The 19,525-nt window shown below is 39.5% G+C and overlaps 2 protein-coding genes across 2 annotated transcripts in view; one reads left to right on the top strand and one right to left on the bottom strand.

Moving 5' to 3' along the window:
• Nucleotides 1–1,544: 1,544 nt before the first annotated feature.
• On the bottom strand, nucleotides 1,545–18,726 carry ABCE1 (ATP binding cassette subfamily E member 1). Its single transcript, XM_086611384.1, is given in 19 exon segments — nucleotides 1,545–2,119; nucleotides 2,332–2,390; nucleotides 2,393–2,442; nucleotides 3,588–3,710; nucleotides 3,805–3,947; nucleotides 4,046–4,156; nucleotides 4,326–4,384; nucleotides 4,469–4,528; nucleotides 5,008–5,229; nucleotides 5,916–6,037; nucleotides 6,641–6,730; nucleotides 7,695–7,791; nucleotides 8,900–8,969; nucleotides 9,147–9,284; nucleotides 11,244–11,361; nucleotides 11,737–11,834; nucleotides 12,370–12,455; nucleotides 12,770–12,934; nucleotides 18,666–18,726. Coding segments are annotated over 18 exon segments (1,794 nt in total). The 5' UTR covers nucleotides 12,873–12,934; nucleotides 18,666–18,726; the 3' UTR covers nucleotides 1,545–2,074.
• A 573-nt stretch (nucleotides 18,727–19,299) lies between these two features.
• Nucleotides 19,300–19,525, top strand: part of ANAPC10 (anaphase promoting complex subunit 10) — a 37,389-nt gene continuing 37,163 nt past the window's right edge. Inside the window, exon 1 of the mRNA XM_086611582.1 lies at nucleotides 19,300–19,328. The gene's annotated coding sequence lies outside the window, so the exon portion shown is untranslated. The remainder of the gene's footprint in view (nucleotides 19,329–19,525) is intronic.

Genomic DNA, 19,525 nt, shown 5'->3' with positions numbered 1-19,525 from the left:
GAGAACTAAGCAAGCAGTGAGGGGTTTAACACTTGTGGTCCTCAGTCTACCTCTGCTACTTACAAAGACTTAAAAGGGGCTTCTTGTCGTCCTTCCTGGGAGGTTCTACAACTTAACTCCAGTTGTACCCCAGATCTGTCCAGCAGTCACTGAAATAATCATCAGTACTACAGCAGGCATTGAATCATGAGCTTTGCTGCAAGAATGAAGGCAGTGTACTTTCTGTAGAAACTTCTGGGAAACAATGGAAAACATAGGCAGGGCAGTAAGTGGTGGGGCTCCGCTTTTAGAATTCAGTTTTAAAAATGGACTTAAAAGTATGCCCTGCCGTGCTACTCTAGGACAGTTAAGGACTCTATTTTCTCCACCTTCACTGTTGATTAAGTATAGTTTCCTCTGTTTTTGGTGAAAGACTTGCAGATTGATTGGCCAAACCTTTTATCTGGGGTAAGATGTTTTAGACTGCAGGATCCTACTGGTTAGTTTGGGCCTATATGTAATACTTAACATTTATGGACCAATATATACAGCTTCAGATACTTGCTAAACCACATCTTTACCTTACCTTAATTAGTGCTGATAACAGGAGATGCTGAACACAAGTCTGAAGGGACCTGTGCTCATCTACATGACTTAACTGTTAAGTTTTTGTTAGCCTTGTTTTTGTCTAAAGACAGGGTGGTGGTGTAACACTGCGTTCATTCCCTGTACTACTTGGTGGAGTACCTCTGCTGAGGTAATATAGATCCATTTCTGTTGTCAGTTAGACATAGTGAGGTAGAGTGTATGTAACACCTCCTACTGCCAAGGTTATAAAACATCCATGTTACTAACACATGTAATGGCTTAAGAAATCACAAACCACTACCTTCTCCTGTAAGTTATCAGGCAAAAACGTAAATAAAGAACAAAGCCATGTTTTCTTTTCTCTCTCACAACATATTTCACATGCCAATGAAGGTAGAACAGACAACTGCTGCATGGAAAATACCCTTCCTTCCTTTTAAGATACACAGCTGAAAGTTATTTTACATGTCTGCAAAACTAACTTATGCAAGTAAGTAGGAACCCTTAAAAATACAGGTGGCTTTTCCCTGTCTCCCAGAAGGACCTTACTTTATTTGGAAATTGATTTTTGACAAGCTATTTTTTATTTACCTTCATTTTCACCTCTAGTAAGGATCAAAGCTATTGCTTTAGGCAGAAGTAATTCTTGCATCTTAACTTTGTAAAAACTTCATCTTTCCCTGGAAAGATGCCAGGTGCCAGCATTTACAGCTGGAGGAGTGAGTTGGAAAAAAGAGCTATTAACCTTTCTTCACTGTGTAGATATAAGTTACAGAAGACAGATTGAAAGGATTTTAAGTATTTTCTTTAAAACTATTTAACTGATTATGCTCCTGTAACCAGGTCTGAGACGATGTACAGGGACAGATGACTAAAAAAGGTGTGGATCTTTTCCTTTCTATTGTTTGTACTCCATCTTTGTGTGTTCTTTTCTATAGTATGAGAAAAGGTGCGTGACAACATCATATAAATATATACACTTTGAATTGGTAACTCAAAAAGTTTTGCACTGTGTCAGAGAAGAGCTGTAAGTTAGAAGGATGTTTATTTATGAAACCCTCATCCAGAGAGAATTCAGCCTTTTGAAAACAGGAGTCATGTCTGTAGGTTGACATTCTTGGTAAGCTTCCCTCTTACACCTTCAAAGATTCTTAAAACAAGGACGGGCAGTCAGTACTTAGTACAGGAATAGTGTATATTGAATTGAAAACCTCCCTCAAGTTTTGAAAAATCAGGAGACTCATTTGCACAATTTCAAGGTGGTCTATTTTGAAATTATTACACTGAAAATAGGGCTGTGTCACCAAAATATAGAAAGTGGCAGTTTTACTCAGACTAGGATTTACACTGCTACTGGTCTCAGATGTTAACACGCAGCAAGAGATTTTTAAGCTCCAAAAGATGAAGTGTTCTAAAACTTGATTGAGCCCTTCTCATCCACAAATGTTTAGATTCCAATATACATTTCTATATGCCAGTTACAAAGATGCTCAGGTTCAATATTTAGTCATCCAGGAAAAAAGTAGTTTCCACTCTTCTTTTGTTCCACATCCTTCAGAAGAGAGAAAAAAGAACACAGCTGAAATAAAAGACAATTCTCTCAATTCCTTTCTGCTTCCCTTATTATTCTTACTACTCCTTTCACGTGCTGTTTTCCAGCACAGCAAGACTACCAGGTTAGTCTTCATTTTGTTCCTTAATTTAAAACCTGGCTTTATATTCAACTGTCATGGATTCTTTACTGTAAAGGTGCTTCTCTCTTACCTTGATTGAATTGAGTTTGTTTATTCTTGGTCTGTAATTGTTGGGGTCTCTTCTAAAGTGATTTCAAGTTGCGATAAAAACTTATTCATTCCAGCCAAAAGAGTCTGTGGACTGTTGAGAGAGAAGAACATTTCAGCTAAATTTTCAGAAGTTCTGTACTATGCTGATTAGAGGCAGCTTTGATCTCCATCCTCAGCTCGTTCAGGTCTGGTAGCACACATGGGAGCTGTATCTGACGTACCGGGATGGGGCTACATTTTCAATCAAATCATGCCTCAGATAAGAAGTCACAACTACTACTCTCATCTTTCAGCGTTTTCTCAGCATGGCTCTACAAGTCTTCAGACTGCTACCTTTATATCCTTTTTACTTTGTGTCCACACACGTGTGCTGGAACACTTAGTTATTTACATTCAAAGTTAAAAAAAACCACCAAAACAACAGAGTTGCACCATTAGCAGGACGTAACAAAGATCGTAACTGTTTCTCAGCATCAATATAGGTAGTGCGATCATGATTTTTTAATTAAAATAAGTGTGTTCTTAGGAGGAATACCATCAAAACCAGGCTGGCAGTGTGTTGTAAATGCAGGAAGCGCATTGCTAGACCAAATGGTTTCCTTCATCTGGTTCGCATTAAGTACTTGACAGTACACTGTTCTAAAAGCTGGTTTGTGATAAGGCAGCTCCTCAAGAAATCTCTGTCATTTACATGGAGTTATTTACAGGAACAAAAGTAGACATGCCACACTCTTTCATACTGTGAAAAAGTAAAATTCATAGATAACGTACATTATGTGCTGCTGTTGGGACTTGCACTTGGCAAGACTGGCATACACGTATCCTTAGGACACTGCTTTCTTTTAGCACATCTGAAAGTTACTTTCGTAAGCATGGTTTACCGTTGATGCCACTTATTTGTTCTCCTCTGATTGTAATTTAACTGGTGTGCAGGTGCTTAAGGCTAGTTTAAGCCAGAAGCTGGTCTAGTTTTTGAGGGCATGGTTACATTCTCCCACTATGCTCCAACTCTGTGTATAGGGGCAGCCTCTAATTGTGGGTCAATCCCATGTTCTTTTCCTCGCTTCCAAACAAAAGCCAGAACCCTCAGGATGCTCTTGGATCACTTCAAATGCAGCTTAAGTTTCCAGAGGCAGGGATGCTTCACTTCCTTATTTTTGTTGATGCTTCTGATGAACAATTTATTTCTACGTTGTCCTCCTTTACCTTGCATACTAATCCAAACAAGTCTCTTACCTGTTGGCAAGTGTGTTCTTGGAAGGAATACCATCAAAAACAATCACACGATCCGCCAGATATGTAGCCATGATAAAATCATGTTCTACCACAAAAGCTGTTTTTTTAGCATGGAGAATGAAACTGAAATAGAAATTAAAAAAAAAAAGTACTGAATGTTAACTTACTGTAAGCCTACTGTAAGTTTCAGTTATTCTTCCCACCACGTATACTTTACCGTTTAATGACTCTGGCAGCCATTAGACGTTGTTCAGAGTCCAAATATGCCGAAGGTTCGTCAATTAGGTAGACGTCTGCAGGTTTACCAAGACAAAGAGCTAATGCAACGCGCTGCAACTCACCACCAGACAATGTCTGAACCTGTCGGGGCCAGGGTGGGGAATAAGGCCATGTTTAGTTCAGGTACAGGAAGAGAATTAAAGAAGAAAAGTTCGGGTGTTGTCTCAGGCAATCAATACCTCCTGGTCAATGATGTTTTCTATTTGAAGAGGTTTCATTACATCAGTTACAAATTGGGGGTGTGTATAGGCATCTCTGATCTTCTCATGGAGTAGCTGACGGACACTTCCCTATTAAAATAAAAATGTTGCCGCTCAGTTTTATGCACCACACCGCAAGAAAACAAGAATAAATACAATTAGTAGAGCTTTTTGTTCCAGGCATGAAGAAATTCTGCCTATGTACTATGAACATGCTTTAGCAAACACAATACTTAATAAAAGTAAGGCTTAAACGTACTGTAGATTTAGGACTGATCTTCTGTGGTTTGTAGCTGACATTTAGAACAGGGACCTCACCTGTAAAAAGATAAAATTTATAATGAAAAGAAAAGCTTTTCCAGTATGTTCTAAACGGGTTTCTACTTAGGTATTAAGCACTACCTCCTTCATCAGGCGTAAGTCTTCCTGCAAGCATTCGGATAAACGTGGTCTTGCCAGTTCCTAAAATAAAACACAAGTTACATGTTACTTCAGGCTTTTTAGTAACATAGACTTCTTAACAATTAAGTCACAGATACAAAAATAAAGACTTAATAAAAAATACGTTTTAAAATTAGACCGCTTTGAGAATTCCTGTATTCACTTCCAGCAAGCAGCACCTGCTATGAATTGCTTTTTCAAGTAGAAAAGACGTCTAAAGCTGCAATAGTCTAGCCTTCATCCATCAGTCTAGTCATCATCCTGCCAATCTAAGTTCTTAAAACGGGGTAACAGACAAACACAACGGCATCACTGACATGCAATAGCGTCAAGTTCTCGCTTTTCAGAGAGCAAGCCTACCGCCTGACATCTTCACTAGGAAACAAGCGGTTCAACCCGACTCCAAACCAGTCACTTTGAAGGCTGGCTCCCAAACTGACAAAGGGCTTTAGGAGCGTATTTAGGGCTGTAGAAGCCGTTTGCAACAGAAACGCACTTACCGTTTTCCCCTAACATCACCATAATTTCAGAATCGGTGAATTCGCCAGCTACTATGGATAGTTCAAATTCTCCCATCTTTTTTTTCATTCCTGGGTATTTGTACATACACATCTTTTTAACCTCTTCTTCGTTAGCTGTCTCAGCCACTTTAAATACTAGGGATGCATCTCGAAACCTTAGGTTTTCTGTTGGAACGTAGCCATCTAAGAAAATGTTTATGCCTATGAAGGGAGGAAAAAAAGGTCGTTTAAAAAGGTCTCCAATAGAGCAAGACAAAAACGCATTTCAATTCTTGGCTGTAAATTCCAATCAGATAAGGAGCATATCAGATTTTAAATGGCTTGTTAAAAGAGGCAACAAACCCTCCTATTTCAAAGCATGTACACTATGCAAATGGAATAAAGAAAAACCTTACTAAAGTTACAGAAAGACTACGGAAGCTCTTTCTGAAAACCTAGTAGTAGTGTGTGTAGGGTTTAAAGAAATTACTGCTGTTGGGCCCATTTGCACAAAAATGGGTATTACTGAGCCTCGATGCTACAAGTGTGGTCAATTCAGTCAAACACTACATACCTCTGTACTGTGCAAACTGTCTCCTGCCCTTTCTTTACTATTTATAGGGTCTTTTGTGTAACTCCACTGTTTACAAACACCTGCAAGTATCAAAATTATGTCCATAGCAAGAGACAAAGGGTATTTCATAATTAAGACTTTTGGGTTGAGTTACAAATTTAGGATCCTGTAAAACAGAAGTTATGCAAAAGATAAACCAGTAGTTTTTCAGTTTCTGAACTGTAACAGGAAGAAGACGTGTTCACAGAATAGACAACTAGCATTGTGGTACCTTTGTTTTTCTTCCATAAAATTTTTTTTGTATGTGTAAAAAGAGAAACATGGCAAGAATTACCTTCTCTTACACTGAAAGGCATCGTAACAACACCGTAAGCACTTGGCACACCATACAGGCAGCAGATGAAGTCAGAGAGATAATCTAACACACTTAGATCATGCTCTACAACAATTATGTACCTGAAAAACAGAGCCAGAGAGATGCTTCTGTGCTTTAATATAAAACATTTTTTCTTTCTTTCTTTCTTATTCTAGTCTTGCATAAGCAGAAGCTATAAACACAATTTTCATTTAATATGGTTTCTTAGCTTTATACTAAATAAGGACAGGGTTCAAATCTCTTTGAAGCAGGTTTTTTTAAACTGTCCAACAAACAGACATTGCGAATGGCAAGGTGAAAGTCCACCTTCAGTGTAAACTGGCAGCTTCTTTCTGTGCAGTAAGCGGAAGCGTATTGATTGACTGGAGTGAAAAATACTTAGCGTGTTCCAAGAAAAAAAAGTCTGTGTGAGAAGGGGATGGAACAGCAATATTCAGGTGAAAAATAGCCACCTGTATTTTCACATCCTTATTACAAAATGCTGAAGTAGTACAGAAACTATAGGAAATAAGTTTCCAAAACACAATGGAATAGAATATTACTGACTTAGAACACTTTAAACATCTATTAGTGTACCATACTGAGAAGCCAGCGCTTCCAGCGAGATGGACAGGATGTTTCTTCCCTCTGTAAACAGTCACTTAATATTACAGTCTAGCAAAACACTTGAAGTTTGTATTTACCTGTCAGGGTTTATTAGGGATCGAATAGTAATGGCAGCCTTCAAGCGCTGCTTGACGTCTAGGTAGCTGGAAGGTTCATCAAACATGAAGCTAGCCCCAAAAGAAAGAACAAAGTCTTAGTGAATGCGAGCTTTCTACATATTCAAACCTAATACTAACAGTTCAACCATTAAATACACAGAAATAAAAAATGATCATTATTTACATTGAGAAAGAGACAAAAAACCGAGAATTACGTTCTGACACCTGCCTTGAATCTCTGATGACTGTCACGTGAAATTGTTAAACGGTTCAAGTTAAGTATGACTTTGCCAAAAGCTCTGACAAAGCCATCGAATGTTACGAGAAATCAGTAATCGGTCAGGAATCCCATGCACTCAGTTCTGATTGATCTTATGTTTAACATGAACTGAAAAGTGCAAAAATACTTTGGGAGACTAGAAGAATAAAGAATTTCTCCCAAATGAGAAAAACAAACCAACAAAACAAACAAGAAAACTCACCCAAAACCCACACCAACCAAAAAAATCCCAGCCAAACAAAAAAACCCCACAACCCAAACAAAAACTAAAACCAAACCAAACCAACCAACCACCCACCCAAAACCCTATCGCTCTTCTGATCTTCCTTTCTTGGTCCCAAGGAGTCAGGAAACAGCACAGACTAGACACTGATTTCCCAGTTGCTAGACAGAAGAGGGACATGAGCGCCCAAAGGTGTGGAAGGATCTGTCCATTTCTTATTCAGAGAGGCTGAGGTACTCTGTCAAATATTTCTGTGGGATTAGGGAAAGGTTATGAAGTTGCGATGCTGAAATTTAACGTTGGCCTCTGAAATTAGCTACTTCCAGTCAGACGAGTTAAAAGTATAAAAACTCCAGAGATTATACATGGATGTCACCTGCTGAGTCAGTAAAACCTGTTTCTTTTTTTAAATCCTTTTGTTTAAATATTTCAAACAAAAGTATTATTTCTAACAATAAATGTAAATTAGAGGACCATATTCTGCGACAGATTATTAGAAGCAATGCGTAACAGAAGTAAATTAAACATACATATCAGCCTTCTGAATGCAAACAACTGCACAAGCAAATCTCTGAAGTTCTCCTCCTGAAAGGTCCTCAACATTTCTTTCTTTCAGATGGGTTAAGTCTGCAAATAAGTGGTTAATTTTAGATATGTTATAACCAACACAATTCATATTTTTTATTACCTACAGAAACATGTATAATCACAGCAGACATCCTACACAGAGGAAAAAACAGAAAGAAATAAAATAAGTGTTCAGTTTATGTAGAAGCATCATAATGCTATTTGTAAGTTATAGCAAGTTATGGCTTCTCTGCAACATTAGCTAATTAGTTTGTATGGCTGCTGCTTATCATGCAGAAGGATTACATTTCTATTTGTTTTTCCATCTTATGTTTGGTAAAGATTTCTGGCCCTAAAAAGAAACTATACCAGTTTTAAAAGTGTTTCTTGTTAGACCTGCCTGAAGAGTTCTGATTTTCAGGAAAATCAAGTCCCTCAAATGTTAAAGCAAATGGGTGAAGCCTGTATTTTCTCCTCAGCTTGATGAACAGAAAATTTCAAGAATACACCATTTCACTAATAAGTTAAAAGGGACTCAAAGATCGTGCTCTTGGTGGCACAACACAGCCCCACCTTTACCACTCAGATACACCAAAATAACCCTGTTGTTAATTTAGCAACATCTAAGTTAACAACTGAATTTAATAACAACTGAATTCAAAACATCTACAGAAAATTACCACGGCTGGACTATGTAGATGTTGTTCTTTATTATTCTCAGAAGTCAGTATTACTCTTATTATAATTGGCTATATACAGGTTTTTCTAAAAGTTTTTTTGTACTCGGATAATATTTTCTACATGCAATGGTTCTCACAAGAGAGGATGCTAAGATTTTGCCAGAACTGTAAGCAAGCAAGAGCAGCAGACAATAACTGGAATTTTTCCAGATTTAAAAGTAAACACCTTCTACCATGAAACAGAAACTGCATTAAATTCTGTTAACTATCATGTGTCAATTAATTTGCTGCTAGAAAGTATTATTTTAATTGGTTCAGATACGCTTACTGCAAGCCCTAGGCTTTAAACTAAAGCATCTTTATTTTTTCCTTTCTTTTTTTAAAAATGGTATAATTTAAATCTACTATCACATTAGTAGTAACTTAATTTTTTCAGTAAATACGAATTTCTCAAATGCTTTGAAGTTTGACTTTACAAAATTACTTACCAAGCTGCTGACATACAACAGTTTGTGTCTTAGTTTCATCCTTCCTATCCAGAATTGATCCCACTGTTCCCTGCATGATAAATCATAATAATAATTAAAAAAACCCGCAACATTATTTCAACATTAAAAATTTCAGACAGTAGTGGATTTTTGACATGGAATTATGTTGCTAAATAAAATCATTAAACACAAGAAAAGTATTACAGAAGGAGCTGCCAGCTTTCTATTAGCCCATGGAATTTCTCACCTTTGCAGCTTTAGGGATCTGGTCCACATACTGAGGTTTAATGATAGCTTTCAGGTCATCTTCCAGGATCTTTGTAAAATAATTTTGTAATTCAGATCCTCGGAAATAAGTCAAAATTTCTTGCCAGTCAGGTGGATCCTGTGACAAAATTAAACCTGTGTTTACTTATACCATTGTAAAAACACAATAAAAATACCGACTTTTAAAATTCCGATCAATATAGCAAATAGAATATGCTTGAAAGATGAAAAAAAAAAAAGCCTGGATAAAAGCTAGTTACCAAACTGTTATGTTGCCTCTGCAAAGTTTCCATTAAAAAAAATTGAAAAAATATAAAATTGCAAAACGGATGGCAGAAGTTCAGATTATTTTTTTTTCCAAGTGTCAGTAGCCCTTTCAATAAAAAGCTTTTTAAATTCGCACCTGGGACATCCAAAACCGTGCTTAGTTAAGAAGCTATGAGTGAAACTACTTCATGGGGACAGCGATAGCATGGATTAGTGTAACTGCACTTATTAGCTATCTGATCCAGCTAATTCAAAGATGCAATAAAATTTGGTCACTTACTCTGCTTCTAGCAAACACTTCCAAGGAAACAGAAAGAGAAGTCAAAGGAAAAATGACCAAGAAATGAAAAACAAAAAGGAAAAAAAAAAAAAGGAATGGTTCACAGCAATCAACCAGGAAAAGGTCCCAACTTGTACAGTTTCATTTTACACAGCGTACTACTCTCAATGGTGCCAAGTTAATTATTTTGATGGTGAACAGTACGGAAACAGAGCGACGCAGCCACGTTTCCAAACCAAGCAAATACACAGAGGAAATGCTTCATAAGTTTTAGAGCAGAAGCAACATGGAAGATTCAATTCATACCACGTGTTTCTGTGGTCATAATGATTTGGCTCTTCACAGGAAAGTCTGATTTTGTAAGCATGGTAAATCAATTAAGTACACGTTCAGAAAATCAAAAGTTTTGCTATTTCTGCAATATTACCACCTGAAACAAAAGTCCACAAAATAATATAAACCAAACTTGAAAGAGAATGGAAAACGTAGCTGGGAAATTATTATTTCTTTGCAGTTTCAAAAGGCAGCCATGAAATGAGTAATTTGTTAAAACATTACTCTTTCAAGTAAAGAAAATGTTGAAGCAAGTTTGAACACACTTGTTCCTAGAAGTCCTTCTTGATGAACAAAAGGGAGCATCAGAATTCAATTGTCATCATGTAATTTGAAGGTGAGAAGGTGATAACTGAAATACTGATAAGAATAGTCACAATAGTTATTAATATGTCTTTTCTCTAATAATATTCACTTTTTGGAGCAGTGCTAGGTAAACGAACCCTTGTAAGTAATTTTTCTTGCTGGCTGCACAGTTTGCCTTAGTGTAAACACATAGGAAAATTGATTATGATCTCCCATGAAGACCAGCAGATTACAAGTTGTTCTATGCCTAGTTCTCAAAAAATACTAAGAAAATTTCTAATTATCTAGCAACATGAAGAAACTAAGGATTTTCAGAACTCAGTATTTAAGTGTACAGTGGGAAATACCTTCAACAACAACTTATGATAACAACATATTTTATAAGAGATCATTTTCAAAAGAATCAAAGGTAAAAAAAGCCTAAGAGATCACAGGGACACACAGTAAGCACTTGGACATTAGAGCTGTTCAGATAAAAACAACGTTGAACTTTGAAGAAACTCCAAAACTTGAGCTACCTAAATCACTTGATGGGGAACAGGTAAATCGTGCAGGGAAAAAAGCTGACATTTTTAAAGCCTGATATTAAAAAAAAACCCCACAAACTTAAGTGTGACTTAAAGACAGAAACTTACCTCTGATGTTTATCTTTAGTGAGTTACAATTATAATTAGTATCCTTCTCTTTCTTGAAGATATACAGAATTTGCAAAAACCCCTTTGTTAACATCCTTCAACTATTGTTTCTGTGTGGAGTAGGTCACTGGCTGTTAATAGGGAAAGCGCCAATGTCCTTGCAAATTCTATCATGTTCACAGATATGAAAAATCCAGTGAAAAAATATAATCACAGCTATCTATAATGCCAACTCTATTTTACTGCTCATACATACATCGTATTTTCCAAGATTTGGCTTCTGTTTTCCTGCTAATATTTTCAAGGCTGTAGATTTTCCAATACCATTGGTTCCAACCAATCCCAGTACTTCACCTGGACGAGGGATAGGCAACCTGTACACAACATCGATAACTTTGGATTATATTAACGCCATCAGACACCAACATTTGGTGGCAAAGTCAATGTTACAACCTGTTCTCTGACTTGCTGATTATTTCAGCCTACTTTGTTAACTTGCCAATATATAATTCAAATTACAGCAATATCCCTTAAAAATAGATCATAAGAAAGATTTAAGAGCAGTCTGTTCTTTAAACAGCTCTGTTAAATGAGCACTAAAATTTTATTACATTATAATACTTTTTATTAACATTCAAAAAGGAAGCTACTGAGGTAATAACCAAGAACACCTCGATATGCACTATGTTTAGACTACCAAAATGTTGAATATTTTCGTCTCTCTTACACTGATGTGAAAAATAAAATACCTGTGAAGTTTGAAGGCATTGGCACAATATCTATGCGTTGTTTCTTTCTCCAGGTTGCTAGGTAAGTTAACAATTGACAAGGCTCCAAAAGGACATTTCTGTAATCGCAATAAATTCAAAAATTACTAGTGCACACAAACAATTTATTAACAAAATGCTGTTCTGTACTGCACCCAGCTGTGCACTTAAATATTTTTAAAAGAACTTTTACTGAATTACTTCCCTTTAATTTACATAATCAACTTCCCAAAGAAGTTCTATACCATGGTTTTCAAACTAACTAGTCAGCAATTTTGACTGTCAGTCTACAACACAAATGAGGCACACCACATACATTCTCCAGCTCTTTTACAATAACATCTTTCTACTGCTTTCTACTGTTTATAGCCACATACAAACCCAAACAAAATAAAAAAAATATAAAGCCACAAACAACAAGTTACAACCACACCCTGCAACCCAACCAGTTCAGTAAACTGACACAGTACTTCACTTTCTATAAACCAAAACAGTTAACAGGGTCTGATTATTCAGGAAAACAACATTGCTTTCTGAAGTAACAGTATGCAATACTAAGTTTAATAGCATAATAGGGAAATGTTATCACTTTAAATGAAGCAGCCCAACTTTTACCTTGATGCAAATACCGCAACCAATACAAAGTGTTTCTGAGATCCATGCTATTTTGCTCTGTGATGTGACTTCTATGCAAAGTTTTCCTGGTGAAAAAGAATAAGTTAAACTCAAGAAAGTTTCCAATGATTAAGAATTCTTGCCAGTACCACTAAATTCCAGAGAGGAACATGTAAGCTATTAACGTTCACTGAAGCTTCAGATCATCCGAAGACCTGAAAAGTGACATTATTTCGATGAATTGTTCGTGCTTTCAGTGATACTTCAAAAGGCTTTATGAAATGATGTATGAATGATAAACAAAAAAAACTAGCAATTCTAAAAACCTAGTGCCTTCTCGTAGAACATTATTTAAAACTTCTCCAACTGCTGAAATACTTTGTTAAATTGCATCTCTTACCCATTCGAACCACAGGACAACTCTTCTTGCATTCCTGGCGGCATTTCTTTGGCTTACACTTGTCATGGTTGACAATAGCAATTCTTGTTAATTTGTCTGCCATAATGCACGATTTAGGGTTAAACACATATACCAACTATGGGGAGTAGTGAGAGTCTTCCAGATCTTAAGGAAAAAAACACAAAAATCCAAAAGAGAACATAATTACTGACAGCACAGAGAAGAACATACATATCTGAAGTTATTGCTAGCAGAGTTCAGAGATGAAAAAAGCAAAATGATTTGATTTTTTCCTCTCTAAGCAACATGACAAACCGGGCAAAGCCTCAGATACAAGCAGTAAGGGTACTGATGTGTAAATAACTGCACGAATCTTTAACATCAGCTTTCCATCCCACTACTATTTCTCCACTGTAAAATAAAACTGTGATTCTACCCAAGAATGTATTTGCTTCCAAGAAAAGCATGTCTTAGTAAGAACAGAAGAATCTATACTGCTCCAAATTTCAGTTTCACAGGCTGCCTTGTGTAAAGTAACCTCGTTTGTGATACAGTGTCTGGGAAAGTCAAATTGTGACTATAACTATTACTCGAAGAATCTGATTATTATACTCATTTTGCAAACTGTATGCCAATATTCTATATTAAATGATTAAAATACTGTAAAATTTAAACCAGTTTTCACAGTGAAAATTTGTAATCCAGGCAATGTCAACAGATATACGTGATGATGTTTGATTATTTTATCTTAAGTTTCATCAGTATCTGAATAACTACACTTACATTATGCATTTCTTCATGTGGTATCAATGACTATAATATATTCCAATAAAAATAGGCAAGATTTTTTATAAAATCATTTTTAGAAGAGAAAGCTCTTCCTGTACTAGACTATTAAATATTCTGGAAATCACAAAAAAATGCACTCGAAGAAGTGAAATGACTACTTGTATTCCTCTACATAACTGTATCTTCTCTTGCTGAGATACGCGTAATGCACATTGACAAGCAATGGATTGTACTGGGAATTTATGTCAACAATTGTAGCAGAAAGAAGGGAAGGACAAAGAATTTTAAGTTTAAGTCTCGACAGATCAAAAAAGGTGGAAAGTATTTTAAAGTGCATTTATATTTCCTTTACCGTTTTCACACAGAGTACTGAGAATAACTGTAATAATGACTTCATCTTCCTATGAGCAACACACACCTAAGGACAACTTCCTCCACTCGCTCTTGCTCCAGAACAAAAAAAGTGACTGAATTATGAGGCTCTTGGGAAGTTTACAAGGCACTACAGACGATAAACTGTTTTTTTTTTTTTTTCAGGTCTAAAAAAACCCCATAAAAAAGTAAAAAGCATTTCCAGTTCAACAGTACTAAAGTCACGGCAGCTCTTCAGATAATGCCAATTCAAAATTATTTCAATTCAATGCAATATCTATCTGTATTTCAAAGACCTAACTGGGAAAGAGTCTTGAAATACTTCATGTTTCCACACAGTCAGCACACACACTTCCTTCCAAGCAAAGGATTCCAACATTCCTTATTAAAGAAAGTATTTTCTATTAGATGTCCAGTTCATCTTTGCTCCACCAAACTAAAGCATCCTGCAGTGGTTTAGAGACTATTTACTATATAAGCCTATTATATGAAGAAAGGTTATGACTTTCAACCTGAAAGAAGCAAGAATAAAACAGGTGAATGGCACATTTATTACATTAAACTCCATCCTTCCCTAAACCCACCTGTGAACTTCAGTTGAAAGGAATCCTACAGATACTACTGTAACATCAAAGAAAGGAAGAGACTGGCATCTAACAGGGAACAAAGGTCAGAAATGAAGATGTTACTGTCTCTTTAAATCCATTATTTCCATAGTTATGCATATTCTAAGTGGTTCCATTTAAAAGTGGTAGTCTTATTCCTCTTTTCAACTTCCCAGGTATTTTTAAACTAATGTCTAAAGATATTCTTCATGAGATATAATGAATGTAACTATTAGTCATGCTGCCAACCTTACTGTGGCAGTTTCTACTTTTAATATCTCATTTTTTTTTCTTTAACATTTTAACATTTCCTAAACCAAAAAGGCCTAATAACACAGTTCATGTTTTCAAACAAATGACTGAATATTAAAAAAAAAAAAAAAAGAGAAAGTGCTTTTACAGTTCTGTATCGTCAGACCAGATTGACAAAGTAAGGCTGAACATTGGAGTTACATCCACATACCAGGCCAACCAGCATGGAATAATGGGTTTGCAATTTAATGCACCTTTCTTACATAAGAAAACAAGAAACTGGAAGTCTTATTCTCAAAAACTATAAGGATGTTTGAGTCAGGGTAATTTTCAAGGAGACAGATACTGGCTTTTGTCAGTGCTCCAAATAAAGACACTTTCTTTGGGAATATATCCCAGTGCTTTTCATAAAAGTCCTGTAGTTTGCAATGCATGGAGTACTTGGGGGTGAATCACTCACTTTTTGGTTTCCCCAAGGGAAGTGCCTAATCTGGGTCAGCCCTTTCTCCAACAACGCCTGTATGGCTGAGTACCCTGAGCAGACTGGCCAGACCATCTATCTTCCAGGCAGGTCTCTCCCTGCTAGTTATCTTAGCTCTAACTAGCATGTAAACTATTTCTGTGGGTCACAAAAGCAAGCTCTAGAAGACAAAGCTGCTGTACTTCAGGAGCTTGCTTCCCCTATCCAACCTCCCAAGCCTCTGGTGGAGGTTACTGCCTGAGCAGTGCAGATAGCACACCAGACAAACTGTCCCCTCAGCCATCCACCCTTCCAGTCTGGTGTTTAGCTTAAACCACCAAAGCAGAAGACTGGGACGGGGATTGGTCTAAAAGATCAAGTCAAATACGACTTGAAACAATTAGTTTTTGCCACCTACCTCAGCAAGCTTTCCACCCAGTCCTGGTGGGAAAATCAGACTAAAGTTTACACGACTACCCATTGCTGAATCAGACCGTGGTTGGTAAGCAATAAATCAGCCTAAGATTTTTTTTTTTCCTTCTAACTTACTTCTATGGGAAAATGCCCATCTGTAGTGAAGAGTTTTGAAGGGGCCACAGAAGCATGTACACCAAGCATTTATAAAGTGCTTGGTGGAAGGGAATAGAACTAATGAACCATCATGGAGACACACGCTTGTGCCTCCCTCCCTGTGCCTTCCCTCATCCACATGATGGAAGCGTCAGTTTATCCAAAACTCTCCAGGGGTCTTAAACCATTTTCTGAAAAAAGTATTTGTGACTTCTGTCACTTCTGCAGTATTCCCTGCACTGTCCTGATGTCTATGATGACAACTGGCCACAAGAGAAAATAAGAATTATTATTTCTACTCAGAGTTGACAATTTAGAGCAAATTAAACAACACTGTCTAAAACCAGACTGAACTCAAGTTACATATTTATATGCAGTTACTGTGGTGGCATTTAACTTAACATACCAAACAGGATCGCCTGATGTCAAGGTGCAGACAGCAGAGCTCTCCATACGCTGAACACAGGTCAGCAACGCATACAATATGCATACGCTACAGCACAATGTATCAGCAACAGTCAGCAGAAACTAGCATTCAGAAGCATTTAAGTTCATCTCTGTAATTCTCCTTTCCAAATCAAGAAGGACAGGACAAAAAATAAAGTAGGAAAATATTAATCTGTTACTAACTGCAAGAGTAAATAATTATTTTGAATGAGTGAATTATGAGTTATTTCCAAAATGATGGACTGACGACACAGGTGAAAGAATGAAAGAAGGAGTAACAACTGCTAGCAAAAAAAAATAAATTCTAAAAACCTTGATAGTATCATTTATTGAAGCCAAAAGCTGTCCATTAAGTTCAATTATGACACCTAATACAAACACTAAAATGTCTAAAAACAAGACACAAAACATGCTATCACAAGCATTTTAAGTCAGCATTCTTAGGCTCTCTGACAGAACTGCTGCTTTCTCTGACACACCAGACGAAAGTAAAAAAAAAAGCATGTAAGCAGACCTTGCTAGCTGACACAAAAGGCAACAGTAATGTACAACGTGTAGAACAAATGCACTGTGCTTGCATTAAAAAGACATTTCTTCACAGGCATTAGTTATGTCAGAATTTAATAAGTCAATTATGACCAAGAAGGATTTGTAATTGCATAGAATGATTCAAACTTAAACAAAGAAACATTAAAAAAAATATATACGTAAGTGAAGATTGAAACATAACTAGAGACAATTCAATTAAATGATGTGAAGGCAAGATCTGTGTTCAGAATCGAACCACAGTTTAGTTAGTTTGCAGAAAAACAGTGAAGGTTTTATTAGATTACATTGCCTCAGACCTCAAAGATAAATGCTGTGGAAAGAAGTGAGGATTAGCAGCATTTGCACTCTGAACATAATTAACCTCAAGAATTAGATCTCAATCCATTGCTAACAGAGTACATACAGTCACTCCATAACAAGAACGTTAGGAACTAGAATACCCAAAGAGAATTTAAATGAAAGACTAAGAACGGATTTTCAAACTGCATATAGGAGATCACTACATTCGTATGTATCAAAGCAGAAATAATCTACTAAGAATTAAGAACTCGTCTATGCTTAAGGTTTTGACATTTGTTTTAGAAACTGAGACAATGTACAAAAAGAAGTTTAAACGAGCCCCAAACCTCCCTACTGTATTTAACTCATTACATTAGTCATAAGACAAGACATGAATATGAAAATACAATGTTAACATGAAAAGCATATGGTCAAACATACTGACGCAGCATAACGAGTGGGTGTGTTTAGCTGATGCTGAACAGTATTAATTATCACTCAATCTTTAATATTTTCTTTTAAGATGAAGTGAAATGCATGAGAACAAACCCATAAATCAGCAATCTATCACACAAAAATTACAGAAGTATTTCACGACCACTCGTTTAGGACTAGAGTTTAAGAAAGCATAGAAGAGAAACTTAAATTAGAACTTGAAAACTGTCACAGAAACTTGCAGGTGAAATACCTAAGTGCATTCCAGAGAGGAATCACTATCCTGGTCCTAGAGAAAATCCCTGCCAAGGTTTTATTCTGTTTTTACACATACCTTGTAAAAAACAGCCTTACCTTATTACCTTATCAAACCCACAAGAAAGTCTTGATCTCACCACACAAGCACGCACACAGCTATTAACTTCAACCAAAATAAGGCAAACCATGGCTCTTTTTTCCCTCCAGAAGAGGAGTTCCCTGCTTTCAGAGGAGAAAAGCAGAGGCTTTCCCTTCCCCGGAGCCCGGCCACCATCACGCAAGGATCCCGCACAGGATCCCACACGAAAGCGGTTCCTACGGCTGAACCCAGAAGCAGAAAAAAAAAAAAAACCCACACACGTTTTCTCTTCACCCCGCTGCCACCCGGCACAGGGCGGCGACAAAAAAGCCGGAGCCGACGGACCGCATGTGCGGGCAGTGCCGGCCCGGGAAGGCGCGGCCTCCCTCCCTCCCTGCATGGGCCGATCCTCCTGCCCGGGCCGTGCGGGCGCCGGGAGCGAGTCCCCGGTTCCACGGAGAGCGCGGCCCGGCTCCCTCTGGGCGAGGGGCACACGGGCTGCAGGGCGGTTCGGCGCCGCCGCGCAGCCCGCCGACATGCTGGGCCGGGAGCGGCCGGCCCCGAGGCCCGGGCGAGGAGCGGTCGGCCGGCCCCGCTCCCAGGGCGGGTAGCGGCGAGCCCCGGCGCCGCGAAAGAAGGCAGCCCCCCGGCCCGAGCCCGGCGACGGGGGCAGGGCCGACGGCAGACGAAGCCGGCGGCGGCTCCCAGCACGGGGAGGGGGCGCCTTCCCTACCGCCCCTCCCCCGCCGTCCGAGAACGCCGGTACCCGCCCGCCGGCGGGTCCCGTCAGGGGCCGCTTACCAGGAGATGGCGGAGAGAGCGAGGCGCTGCCGCTCCCCGGCCGGGCCGCAGCGGGGAACCGCGTCCCTCGTCCCGCGGGCCGGCACGCAACGTGCTGCCGCCGCCGCCACCCGGCCAAGATGGCCGCCTCCCCCGCAGGGAGGGGCCTGGCTGCGCACCATAGAGGAGAGGGGAAGGAAGGGGGGCTTACCATAGAGAAAAAGCGTCCGTTCGGAGAGAGAGCGGCGCCTCCCGCCACGGGGAGGGGAGAGGAGGGGCTGGGCGCGGGGCGGGGCGGGCGGTATGAGTCCGCACGGTGGGGACGCCGCGCCGGGTGACGCCGTCTCTGGGTGACGCCGGCGGAGAGGCGCGTTACGTGTGAGGTGTGTCTCCTGTCCCGGCTCCCTGCCCTGGCCCCGCGGCGCTCCGTGAGGGGAGATCGGGCCGCTACGGCGCACGCCGGCCCGGCGCTGAGCGGAGGCCCCGCCCCACCGGCCGCACGCGGGCACCTGCGGGCGGGCTCCGCCCCCTTCCCGCCGTTCTCTCGCGCGGGGCTGCGCGCGTGCGCGGCGCGAGTAGCAGCTCGGCGGGTGAGGGCCGGCGGCGGCTGAGGGGACTCGCGCGGTGCCGGCCCTGCTGCCCCTTCGCCGCCCCCTCGCCCGCTGAGGCGGCTTCGTGGACGAGGTGGGGACGCTGCTCCGTACCGACCCGCGGGGCCGAGGAGGAGGAGGAGGGGTGGGGGGTAGTGTAGTTTGTAGCTGCCCGCCTACAGCCGGCGACGGGGACCGGGAGGACGGCTTCTCCTGAGCCTCCCCTCCAGGTGTCCGCGGCCGGGCAGGAGCTCCGCCGGCTGACGCGGTGCGCTCGCTCGGCGCTCGGAG

The sequence above is a fragment of the Tauraco erythrolophus genome, chromosome 5 (genome assembly GCF_009769465.1).
Source record: "Tauraco erythrolophus isolate bTauEry1 chromosome 5, bTauEry1.pri, whole genome shotgun sequence".
NCBI lineage: Eukaryota > Metazoa > Chordata > Aves > Musophagiformes > Musophagidae > Tauraco > Tauraco erythrolophus.
This window is presented reverse-complemented; position numbering and strand designations above follow the sequence as displayed.